We start from the raw sequence: 12,896 nt of genomic DNA on the forward strand, positions 1-12,896 counted from the left end.
GCTAGCGGAATGTGATAAACCACTTCCTGCAAGTCCTGAACCTAGTTTTATGGGATACCATACTGCTATCCCGGTTTTTAACAGCAGTGCAAAGGCCATCAACACAATGATTGGCGCAAAAATTACATTTAAAAATTTTCCCGCCACTCGATTTGAACTGATGAAGTCTACACAAAGGACTCCATGATAACCGTTCTGAGGTGAATGGCAGTTCAGCCTAGCCTCTGGAATCTGTGCCAAAAAAAAAAACGGAGTCAGCGCATCGCAATTTACTTCCGAAATCAGCCGGTGCTGATGAAAATTGTATGTTTTGCTTTCTCTGGCTTATAAAGCTCCACTTTCAGAAAAAGTGTCGTCTTTGTGGTTAGGATGCGGAACTTCATCATCACAGGTCAACTTCAGCTTGCCATCAGTGTCCCTTTAATGCCTCAAAGTTGAACAATAGCTCCATTCATAGAGGAGGGCTGTGCATAAATTTCGACCACCAAAGATTCTTTAACATGCACTGACATTGCATAACACACGAGCAAATATGCATTTCGCCTTGTCGAAACGAAGCCACCACAATTCAATGCCGCGTCTTTGGGCTCAGTAGCCGAACACCAATGCAGTAGGCCACAGCAGCAGGTGAAAAACAAAAGAGAGCCCTTAATAGGCAACCTAACTTGCCAAAATCAACATAACGAGGGGTCACACAAGTAGCAGTGGACTAGGAAAATAAAAGCTACTTGTGTCGGAAGATGTCTTCAGTGCTTACTTCAAAAGCCTGCTTGCTTGCTGGGCATCCTAGCACCAAGTGAAAGGCTGGCACAGCCATACTGGAGAGCTTGGAAGAGGCATTGCTGGTAAAGCTATGTGGAGATTGCTGCAAGGTAAAAAGACACATTTAACAGCAGCACAGTGCAAAAAATGGACTAGAATCAAGCATGTAAGGCAAAGTGCAAGGCACAAAAAGGAGCCGGTCGCAGAATGGAACACAACTGTTTAACCACATTTCGAAGTGGGCCAGGCAACAAGAAATTCATAACCACGGCAGTCATTCACAACCTAGCCTCAGACGAGACATCACTTGCATATCGATATCCAGCATCGTTTCTACAATACATGCCACCATTCAAAAGAACAGACCACAGCAGAACGATATTTTCAGTAGAAGGCTGGTTTGCTTCAAATTCTGCATGCGTCCATCAATTGGAAATCTGGCATGATTAGCACTGATTTCACATTCTCACAGGTATGATGAATTAATAGTGCCAATTGCAGAAAAACCACACTTTTTCCTTTAACATCAAATAAGGTATTGGAGAGGTACCTCAGCATATTTAAGTCAAAGTCAGATTTATTTGCGCCATTGGTTATAATCATGAAACAATCAAGTTTATTCTTCGTACATATTAAAGGCTCAATTACCCTTAAATTTCACTGCAACTTCGGGATTTAGGGCAAATGGAGCTAGGGCACCTGTGTGCATTTTGCAGTTGTTTGTACCATTTCAGCTCCGAGCCAAAGTATGAAAAAGCGAATGCCAAAATAGAGGCGAAAAACTTCAGAGCAATTTGTTTTTATCTCACCGTTCTGCTATTCAAGGCTCGACTACACTGGCTCGGCTATAAGTACGAACGCAGCTGGATCATATGGAGCTTCGTACCTTAAATACACAATTTATAAAAGTACAAGTGAAATACAAGTGAAAGAGGAGGAAGCTCAATCCAAACGCATACAGCTGAATCGCAGTCTACGTAGTTAAACTGCTCGAGCGCTGTTACTTCAATTACAGCGTAACATGCGGCGAGAATGTAAAGCCCGGGCCGAAGATCTATTGGTGGGCACATATTCCATTCTCGGCGAGAGATGAATGGCAGTACGGCGGCAGTACGGCGCCGATATCGTGCACCCCGCGATCGGATCAGCTGTGCATATTTGCATGGCATACTGACCATGACCGTGTGACCACTGACACTACACGCGCATTCATGCCCGTGTGCCGCCAGCAAACAACCTTTCAGCGCTGCGTGCTGCCGCGATAGGCACTGCGTCTTCGCGTCTCTGTACTAGCTGTGTTGACGTGGCCAGTTGTGCGCAAAGGCTTTGAAATAATGAACAGGTTCGAAGAAAATTAACTTACCCCCAAGATGCGAGATGTCACCCGGGTAGTGGTCTCCCACCAGCTGCTCCGCCATGGAGGAAATGAGCCCCACCGTCAGCATAGCGTTTCCAGTGAAGGCGCGCAAAGGACGACGCGCTATCCGTCGAGCCCGCTGAGGCACGCTATAAACACAGGTTTACTCAGCACCTTACCACGTTTTCGTACATCGCACCAGCGAATTTCACTGCTGTCGGCACATCACATATCGGAAGAGTGACAAATGCTCATGCCAGCGATCGTTCACGCCCTCGGCACCACAAAGGACCGCGACAAACGTAGTAACGCTGACCGCCATGCTGTCCCTCCCCAGACGCTGCATTCGTTGGCTAGCGCTTCGGCCAGTTCCGGCTTCCTTCGGCCCTTTTAGAAAGGCATCGCCTCCAGGCATTCCTCCAGGTCGTCTCTTTCGGGCTCTATGCTTTTGGGCCATGGAGTTTTTTTTTCCTCCATGTTTTGGGCAGTGCGATAGCAAAGAACTAAAACCAAATGAAACTTTCGTTACAAAAATAATTAAGTTCTTGTGCACATATTAGCATTAAAAACTTGAGAAATTTGTGACGCATGGACGCATTAATATGCGTGTCGGTACATTCGTGCGTGCGTGCGTGAGTGGGCATGGTCTAGCTCGTCAAATCCAAAGCCTATCCGACATGCTGCATGGTTTCTGAGATCACCGCCGTGAGCTTCGCTTGTTTTCTCGTGCTGCTGCTGGGCTGTCTTGCGCGCCGCTGTTACTGTGCTGGAATCGCAAAAGAAGAAGGATTACCGGTGTGTGCTGCCGGTGGGCGCGCTCTCATCCAAGAGTAGTAGCAGCTCCCAATTAAGCGATCCGTCGGGGCATATGTGCTATGGATGTCTGGTCGACAACGATAATGAGGTCAGCAGTGCGGTGCCGTCGTTTGATGAGTCGAACCTTTCGGCCTATTGCACTGCTAACTTCGTTGCAAAAATGCCTGGCTCATAAGCAGCGACAGTGGCCATTGTTTCTGTGGTGTGTTGCGATTACAACACGGCGCCCTTCTACAGTGTGGCTTCCTTGGAAACTTAGTCGGCGGTGTGCCTGCAACACCTGTCGCTGTCAGCTCAAACTGACCGCCTGCGAGCGCTGCCTTCTTTTGCGATGTGAACGGTGACGGGACACTTACTGCCTGTGGCCGGAGCTTATAGCAAAAGCGAAGAGTGTTTTGTGTGAAGGTTTGACGAAGTGCGTGTGTCAGTCTGGACCCTTAGCAAGTCATACGAGATGCGACATGCAAAAGTGGTCCACCAGTCGCTTCAGCAGAAAGGAGTGCGGATGTTTTTTACGTTACTTCAATCGAGAACTGCCCATGCAAATATTTCAACTCGTCCCTTGCCTAAACAGCATAGTAAAGAAGCTAAAGCAACAAAACTGCTGTTTCCATGCTGTATATTGTTTCCGCACTCGTGCTAGAGGTGGGAAATGTGTAGCAGTTATTGGCGGAGTTACAGCCTATGAAGCACGTGCAGCTTCATGTAATTGCAGGTTAGGATATGTGCCTTACTTGGTATTGACTTTGTAACCAGACATAGCCATCTGTCAACTAAAAGAAATTTTCTTGCTATAGGATTCTGCATCATTATGTATGCTTCTGGACACTGAATACCGGGTGCGTCACCTCTCTTGAAAGCACTCAGATTTGTGTACTTATCAGTACGTTTGAGATGAGAAAATTTTATCAGCTTCTTTTCTTTATTTTATAATTAGCTACACTGCATGTCGCAAAAAAAAATGTTTTAAGGAAAAGTATTTCAGTTTAGAGTAGAACAGTTCAACAAAGTTGTTTTGGGCATTCTGGTAACTTCAAGATGGTATCTGATGGTTGCATACAGACGCGCAAGTCAAACCTCAAAGGGCATCAAACTTAACAGTACCGCTGAGCTTATCCTTTCGTGCTTTTTATGTGTGTGTAGATCACCTGGGGAAGTTCAGTATTGGATGTTGGATTTCATAGTTCTGCTACAACTTTTATCTTCCTTTCTACACATGAAACATGACTGAACTCGATTACATTCCCCAAGCAAATACCTGACGCCTTACAAGCGTTCCTTACTGTGCACAGTTGTCCCAGTGCATTATATCCACTCATGTGCAGCACACTGTTGTGTTGCTCTTGGTCTCCGAATGTGACTCTCAGCAATATGACGGAATAATAGCGCATCCAGATGGTCTTTGTGGTAGTGCAAATTTCAAAACAGATTGAAGAAGAATGAAGAGTGTGATACTTCGTCATGCATCATGCAATGCTGGTGCTAATCAGGCAACATGTGTGGTATATATACTTCGCATATTTGAGATTCATTGGATTTGTTTTGGAGCCATACTGAGAATTAATTAATCGATCTGTGATTTGTCACTGAATTTGAGAGAGGGCACTAATTTCTGAACTTTTGACACCAACTGTGAATTCAAAACTGTCTTTTCGTGTAGGCTTACATGGCCTTTTTACGTGTATGTAAATTTATGCTAATGACTTTGGAAATTGCTTTGGAAATGGTTTTGGAAATTGCCTCGTAACATTCCTGTTACAGCTCACAATTCGCTTTCTGCTCGTCATGTTTGATTGAACCTGATTATATCCCCAAGCTTGTTTGTTGCACCTAACAAACACTGTTGCCCTTTCAGAGTTATTCCATTGATTGACTCCTTTCGAGTGCAAGCAACAAATGGTTGTGTTGCTTCTGATTTCGAAATATGGCTGTCTGCATGACGGGCAACAACATAAGTGCTCTGGATGGCTTTCATCATGCATCTATAAGATATCTGTAACTTTCAGAATTGGTTAAAGGAAGAACTGAAGGATGCTGTAAGAGTCATTAGCAGCTTGTTTTTTACATTCTTTTACTATGAATTTGCAATGTTGACAAGTTCTTGCTCAGTGTGCATGTTGTCATGTACAGGTCCCTGCAGTATCGAAGGAAACCATTTTGCACTAAAAGATAATTTTTTGGTTATTTGTTTGCTGAAGTTGAAAATGATTAATGGGTACTTACGCCAAGACGAAAATTATAAAACAGCAAAACGTGAGCTTATTGCTCATTATTGAGAAGTAATCATTAACTGAATGCTCGAACTTTGTTTGCTTTCACCCTAAATGGGCCTTTACAGTCTCGACAAGTTGCTACTAAGCAAGCAAACGCACACATGGCCACACGCAGCCTCACTGAGCTTGCTCAGTATGCACATAAGCACGCACAGCTTCGGCAAGCCCCCTCTCAGCACGCAGATGTCCACGTACAGAGAGTTCTCCACGAGAGTCCACGATTTTTTACACGCAAAGAGTGTGCGGGAACGTCTATCAGCTCACAGTACGCGCATATGTACACACAGGACGCACAGAATGCGTACAGGTAACGCACAATTTCTGCGCATTTGTGTGCAAAATGAACGTGATCGTACAAAAATCACTGTTCTCGTGCAAACTCACGCAGAGTTTTTTCAATAGGGAGTCCCTTGCAGCAAACTCTAAAGTTCAAAATCTTCTTGCATGCCTCCGCTTTCAAACACAAGAGCGCACCTACATGGCGCACAATTGATAGAATTACCAACGCCCTGTCGAGTTTTTGTTACTGATTCAGGAGGCAAACGTCGCTTAAAATGGGCGCTCAGTCGAAGGCCTATGCAGCTAACAAGATGCTTGCCAAGTAGGAGCGTCATTAGAAGACATGTAGAAGCCTCTTTCTGTACCAAATTAGGAACTACGAAGATTGTTTTCCTTATTGCCACTCTGCGCGTCGCTGTTGCAGAGACACTGCGAAGCTAGTTCTGATCGCGAGCACACAAAAGATCAAAGAGCTGCTACGAAAACCAAAATTTAAGCACTCCTCTCGCTGCTTAGAAAAGCGAATAAATGTCTCAATTACTCAATTACTGAATCTCAATTATTGCGGAGACGAACTTTGTTAGGGTGAAAGCATTCATACGCTCATGAACATCGACCAAGAATTTTGTCCGGTCTTGTTTGTGCCGACACCTGGTGAAGTTTAAAAAAATGCATAGTACGCACGCTCGTTAGCATATGCAGGGCACTCAAGCAAGATATGCTCCACAGTTTCTATCGCGGCACAGTTGTCACAGTGCGGACTGTCCATTTGTCTAAAACGGTATCGAAAGCCGTTTGTATATGCAGCATTAAGACGAAGTCGATGATAAAGTGTTTCCAGATGTCGAGGAATTCTGGGTGAGAGTCTTGATCTAAGATGTGGGTCGATTGAGTGAAGAAATTGGTACTGATATGTCGGCAAACTCCAAAGCCGATACATTTCTTCGGAAGCAAAACTTTTCGCCACCTGGGACGCATCAGATTACGTAAAAATGTTCTAATGTATCTCCGATGTTGATGGCCCTTACGGGCCGCTTCATCTGCTTTTTCATTAGCCTGAATGGCACAGTGAGCAGGTACCCACTGAAATGTTATGCAGTGGCCTGAGGCAATAGCTAAATGATGCAGAAGCAGAAGCAGAAGCTGCAGAAGCTCTGCTCAGTGCCCCTTACAATGGACAAAGTTTTAGGTACCTTATCCTGCCTTAGGCAACAGAGACTTGCAATGACTTTTCTATTCACATTTTAAAAGACATTGGACATCTCGATAAGCTTTAAATTCACTTGCACGTCACCTTCATGCATTCTTCATGCAGTGAACTTCGTCAGCCCATTTGACGGACTATGCACTCCATCACTCCATAGGTTACATCAATACTCGCCATTGCATCCTTAGTACCCATTTCATGGCCGCATTTATCTTCGTTTTTTTTTACCTCTTCCACTCTGCTCTCCTTCTGTCTTTATCTCCCAAATTCCCCTCCCTACGCAGAGTAGCATGCCAGCGATTTTTAAACGCCGGCTAAATTCTCTGCTCTTCATTAAAGAGTCTCTCTCTCTTAAAAAAATGCATAACACATAGATGCGTCTAGATTTTATTCTGGCGATTTCCAACGGTCCACCTCCAAAATTTGACTTGGCGCACCAAAATAGATACCCAACCATAATCAGTGTTGCCCAACACGACAGTGACCTCCAAATTTGGCCCGTGCATAACCCGAATATTAACCTTGGCCGAATTGTACCAAAAAACCATCGCTTTCGTACTAAAATCAGTTAAGTTAAAATTCTGACAGTTTGCGATTTTAAACCCCCTAAACCATAAACCAAACCATAATCTATTCACATGTTCTTTGCGCAGGACAGCGAAAATACACCCAGGAAAATACACCCGCGGACACTCACACAACAGACGGCTTGAGTGTCCAGCACAACGAACGAACACTGGGACGTTGTTGCATCTCGTAACGCGGTTAAAAAATATCCTATGGTAATTTCCTAGCCGCAAGCACTACCCAGCATTCTACCCTGCCAGTAGCCTTCCAGGTTAACTACCCGGCACACCTCTCATGTAATTATTAAAAGGTTCCTGTCTCTCTCTTTCTACACAGAGCGTACAGTAATGGAGAACGCACGTAACACCTTCTATACCTCTGTAATTCGCCAGTAAGCTTGCTTTCGACCATTTCCATGCGGGTAGTCTTCTTTTTTTTCTTATGAAGTTCTTATATCGCGCGGATATCAGTTGCCTGGATTGTGATGTGCTTGTATCCGCACAAAAAAGGAAATAGTGCAGAATGGCGCATATTCGACTTCCCTTCCTTTGACTCGCACAGACACATTAGTTCGCTGTACTTTCTGATGCGCCATTCAGTCTCAGGCACAGATGTGCGGCGCGAGCTAGCCACTTTGATATATGCACCTGTCCCCGTCGAAGGGTCACCAAATTCGTGGAACCACGGAAGCACGACGGAGGCTCGGTGGCTGCTCTATTGCTGCCGGTGGCACCCGCTCCAGAGCGCTTTTTCCGCCTCCGTCTTGCCTTCCCACCACAAATATCTTTCCAGCGCGCAGCCTTGTGCAGTGTTCAGTGTTTGAATGCCTGCAGTCGTCGTTTTGTGACCCGTGCACGTTTTTTTTTCTGCCTTCTCGTGTCCCTACGTGTCAGTCATTCGCCCTGCTCATATACATAGCTTATTGTGGGGACGCAGGTGTACGGTGGCCGATCAGTACGCGATGCGCGCCAATGGGTCTTTTGAGCTTTGGGTACTCAGAAGAGGCCCCTTGTTGGGCTGTGGTTTATTTATTTATTTATTTATTTATTTATTTATTTATTTATTTATTTATTTATTTATTTATTTATTTATTTATTATACCCTCAGGGTACAAATGTACATTACAGAGGGGAGGGGCGGATGCAGAGGCATACACAATTTACACAAAAAGTTATTAGTATAAAATATACACAATCTCTGTAAAACCAGTACAAAAACGAAAGTAAGCATACAAAGAGAATGAAAAAGAGCAAAGGTACAAAGAGTAAACTACGACATCAGTAACGGTGTTAATAAATACAGAAAATATGGCAAGGAAAACAAATAATAAACAAGGAATGCAGTTCCTAATAAACACAGTCGTATTGGGAATATGAACACCATCTATGAACGCCATGATGATGATATTGTCATGTGTGTTATTTTCCACTTAACGTCATCTTCAACGAGCGGGGAGCCGATCGCCGGTAAAGAGGAAGAGGCTCGGTGGAAAATCGCTCGTGAGCCCGGCCGCGACCGCTTGGACTGTACCTGGCGCCTGCCTGCTCTCCTGTGGTCTCCAGTGTCCCCACGACCCGCGTCGTTTGAACGACCCGTGACATTCTGGTGGAGGCGCTGTCTTATGCGACGCCATCCCCTACCTCCCGCTTCGCAGAGTCCCATTCCCAGCCCGGGCCGCCGCCCCTCCGCTGAGGAGGCCGAGATACGTGCCAGCAGGCGAATTCAAGGACTCGGCCCCGAATTCGGCCTCTTGCCGCACCTTACAACAAGGTCCGTTCCGGCAGTGCACATGGCTCGGTCTACCGTGAGCCAAGGCCAGCAGACGGATTCTTCGCCCGTGCCTGCCGTGGTTTACGTCCCTGTCGCTCCTCGTTCAGCTCTCCCGTTCCGTGGTGAAGCCTCCGAAGACATCGACGATTGGCTTCAGCACTATGAACGCGTGGCCCGCTACAACGGCTGGTCTGCGGACCATTGCCTGCAAAACTTGTACTTTTGCCTTGAGGGCACTGCCCGTCACTGGTTTGAGAACCACGAGCACACCCTTACGTCGTGGGATACTTGCAAGGCACAACTGCGACTCACTTTTGCTAACCAGCATCGCCGCCAACGCGCAGAGGACCTCCTGCAAACCAGGTTCCAGGGACCCGATGAAACCGTCACAAGCTTCGTCGAAGACGTGTTGCGCCTTAGTGCCCGAGCCGATCCCCGCGCCACGGAGGATAAGAAGGTGCGCATTCTTATGCGAGGAGTGAAGTCAGACATTTTCGGCGGTCTCATTCGGTACCCTCCCACAACCGTGGCCGGCTTTATATCCGAGGCGACTAACATCGAGCGCGCCCTGGCAGCCAGAGCAGATCATTATCGTCGGCTTGCTGGAGTTTCTACCGCTTCCAGTCTTTGCGCTGACCACCCGGGTGGCTTACCCGTCGACGCCATGAACCTACGCGAGGTCATCCGCGCAGTTGTTAGGGAGGAACTCCAGAAGTGTCTGCCACCCACCGCTTCCTCCTCTTCGTCCCCCTTCACGGAGGTCGTCCGAGAAGAAGTGCAACGTGCACTTTCTCCTCGCTGCACCGTCACCCCTCCTCCGGCACAGCCCGCCGTGACGTACGCCTCCGTCGTCCGTCGCTCGTCGCCGCCACCGCTCGACCACCCGTCCCCCCCTCTGCAGCCATTGTCACCTCCTGCGCCTATGTCATCCACTCGTCTCCCACAGCGTGGACCAAGCAAGGCCGACGCGTGGAGGACCCCCAATGACCGTCCGCTATGCTTCCACTGCGGGGAAGCCGGTCACGTCTATCGCCGCTGCCCTTATCGGGAGCTCGGTCTTCGCGGATTCCGACGAGATGCGCCCCGCCCCCGGTACGGCGAACAGCCTCGGGAAATTGAGGAATTTCTGCGCCATTCCCCGCCACCTGAGCGGCCTTCTCGTCGTGCGTTTCGCTCGCCGCCGCCGCGCCGCTTCGATTCCCCTCTGCGCGACCGTCGCGGAAGCCTTTCTCCTCGTCGGGAAAACTAAGCCCGGCGACGCCTGGAGGTGGCGTTGCCGACCGAGAATCTGTAAAAGAGCCTCCACGTACGACGTCCCGCTCCCCCTCACCGACCGACGACCTTTCCGCCGATCCTATAGCCGCCTCTGATCGCCCAGTGTACAATAATCTTGACGTCCTTATCGACGGCCACGCCACGACCGCCCTCGTCGACACCGGCGCCGACTACTCCGTTGTGAGTGGGGAGCTGACCCGCCGCCTTCGCAAGGTACTAACGCAGTGGGATGGCCCACAAATCCGAACCGCCGGAGGCCACCTCGTCACCCCGGTAGGCCGCTGCACTTCTCGCGTTGAGATTAACGGTCTCACGTGCCCCGTTACCTTCGTCGTCTTGCAGCGCTGCTCGAGAGATATTATTCTCGGTATGGATTTTCTGACCGAGTTTGGCGCTGTTATCGACCTCGCTGACTGCCGCCTCACCCTTCAACGACCTTGCCTTGACCCGCCGAGCTCCGAGCCGACGTTCTCCGAGGCGCGCATCTTAGCGGACCACGTGACATTGCCGCCTGACTCGAGCGTGTTTCTGCTGGTCGAGTCCGCACCGGTTGCCTCTGGCGAAGTTCTTCTTGAGGGTAGTGTGCAGCTGCTTCTTGACAGGGGTGTTGGTGTTGCTAGAGGTGTCACGCGTCTTCACTCTGGTTGCACCCAAGTCCTCGTCACGAACTTTCGCAGCGCTCCGCAGCACCTCACCAAGGGCACAGTAATCGGCCTTATCGAGCGCCTCAGCGCCCCTGTCGACGCTGCGACCCTGTCTGCGGCTCCTTCCTGTCCGCCCTCTCCCCAACACTCGGTGCCGCCTTTAGGTGTCAGCATTGCACCGCAGCTCTCTGCTCAGGAGAGAGACGAGCTCGTCGCTCTGCTGGGTGAGTTCCACGACTGCTTTTCTACGTCACCTGGGGTTCGCCAGACGCCAATAGCCAAGCACAGAATAATTACCGACGACGCTGTCCATCCTGTTCGTCAGTCACCTTACCGAGTTTCGTTGAAAGAACGTGAAACCATACAACATCAAGTGCGCGAAATGTTGGCTGATGACATTATCCAACCATCTCACAGCCCGTGGGCTGCTCCGGTGGTGCTAGTGAAGAAAAAAGACGGCACCCTTCGCTTCTGTGTTGACTACCGGCGCCTCAACAGAGTCACGAAGAAGGACGTATATCCACTTCCACGCATCGATGACGCTCTTGATCGCCTGCGCCATGCCCGTTACTTTTCGTCCATCGACCTTAAGAGCGGGTATTGGCAAATAGAAGTGGATGAGCGCGACAGAGAGAAAACTGCTTTCGTCACTCCAGATGGACTTTATGAGTTCAAGGTGATGCCCTTCGGACTCTGTACAGCTCCAGCGACCTTCCAGCGCGTTATGGACACCGTGCTCACCGGCCTCAAATGGCAAACATGCCTTGTCTACCTTGATGACGTCGTAATTTTTTCAAGCACGTTTCATGAACATCTGGTTCGCCTAAAAGCCGTCCTTCAAGCTATCAGAAACGCCGGCCTCACCCTGAAGCCTACGAAGTGCCAGTTTGGCTATGACGAACTGAAGTTTCTCGGTCACGTCGTCAGTCACGAGGGCGTCCGTCCTGATCCAGATAAAACAGTGGCCGTCGCTTCCTTCCCGACGCCGTCAGACAAGAACGCCGTGCGGAGATTCCTGGGCCTCTGCGCTTACTACAGACGCTTTGTTCCCAACTTTTCAGATATCGCCGCGCCGCTTACTCGCCTCACGAAAGAGTCCGTCCACTTCCAGTGGTCTGATGAAGAGCAGATTGCATTTGACCATCTGAAACGGCGCCTGCAGGCTTCCCCTGTACTAGGCCATTTTGATCAGGACGCCGCGACTGAGGTCCACACTGACGCTAGTAACACGGGTCTCGGGGCCGTCTTGATCCAGCATCAGAATGGCGCCGAGCGTGTCATCGCATACGCCAGTCGTGTTTTATCGAAGGCAGAAATCAATTACTCGACAACCGAAAAAGAATGCCTCGCAGTAATTTGGGCGATCACAAAGTTCCGACCCTATCTGTACGGATGCCCATTCCAGGTGGTCACAGACCATCACTCCCTGTGTTGGTTGACCAATCTAAGGGACCCTGCAGGCCGACTTGCGCGGTGGGCTCTCAGACTGCAAGAATTCGACGTTACGATCGTCTACAAATCTGGTCGCCGACACACTGATGCTGACTGCCTGTCCCGCGCTCCCGTCGAATCTGCGCCTACTGATACGGACGACTTTGACATCTTCCTAGGTACTCTAGGTCCTGTAGATATGGCTGCGCGGCAGCGACTCGACCCCGACCTTCGCGCCGTGATCTCACATTTGGAGGGTCAAGGAGGCGTAGTTCCACGTCCTTTTGTGCGCGTACTGCCTCATTTATGCCTCCGAGACAACATTCTTTATAAGAAGAACTTTGCCGAGAGCCCGAGGTCATGGCTTTTGGTTGTGCCCACTAATCTACGCGACGAAATTATGGAAGCGTGTCATGATGACCCCTCCTCAGGACATTTGGGGTTCAGTCGAACGCTCGCGCGAATACGGTCGAAGTATTATTGGCCACAACTTGACAAGACAGTTCGCCATTACA

At 49.0% G+C, this 12,896-nt stretch overlaps 1 protein-coding gene across 1 annotated transcript; it reads left to right on the plus strand.

The window, feature by feature from the left end:
• Positions 1 to 8,674: 8,674 nt before the first annotated feature.
• LOC149343416 (uncharacterized) lies at positions 8,675 to 10,679 on the plus strand. The gene has a single exon (XM_089545906.1). The coding sequence runs from the start codon at positions 8,883 to 8,885 to the stop codon at positions 10,278 to 10,280; it is 1,398 nt and encodes a 465-aa protein (XP_089402032.1). The 5' UTR covers positions 8,675 to 8,882; the 3' UTR covers positions 10,281 to 10,679.
• Positions 10,680 to 12,896: the final 2,217 nt, after the last annotated feature.

This window comes from Amblyomma mixtum, chromosome 5 (genome assembly GCF_055824585.1).
Source record: "Amblyomma mixtum isolate Tamu chromosome 5, ASM5582458v1, whole genome shotgun sequence".
NCBI classification, from domain to species: domain Eukaryota; kingdom Metazoa; phylum Arthropoda; class Arachnida; order Ixodida; family Ixodidae; genus Amblyomma; species Amblyomma mixtum.

Coding starts and splice junctions, on each gene's coding strand:
- LOC149343416 (XM_089545906.1), top strand. CDS start 8,883: ATGCGACGCCATCCCCTACCTCCCGCTTCGCAGAGTCCCATTCCCAGC.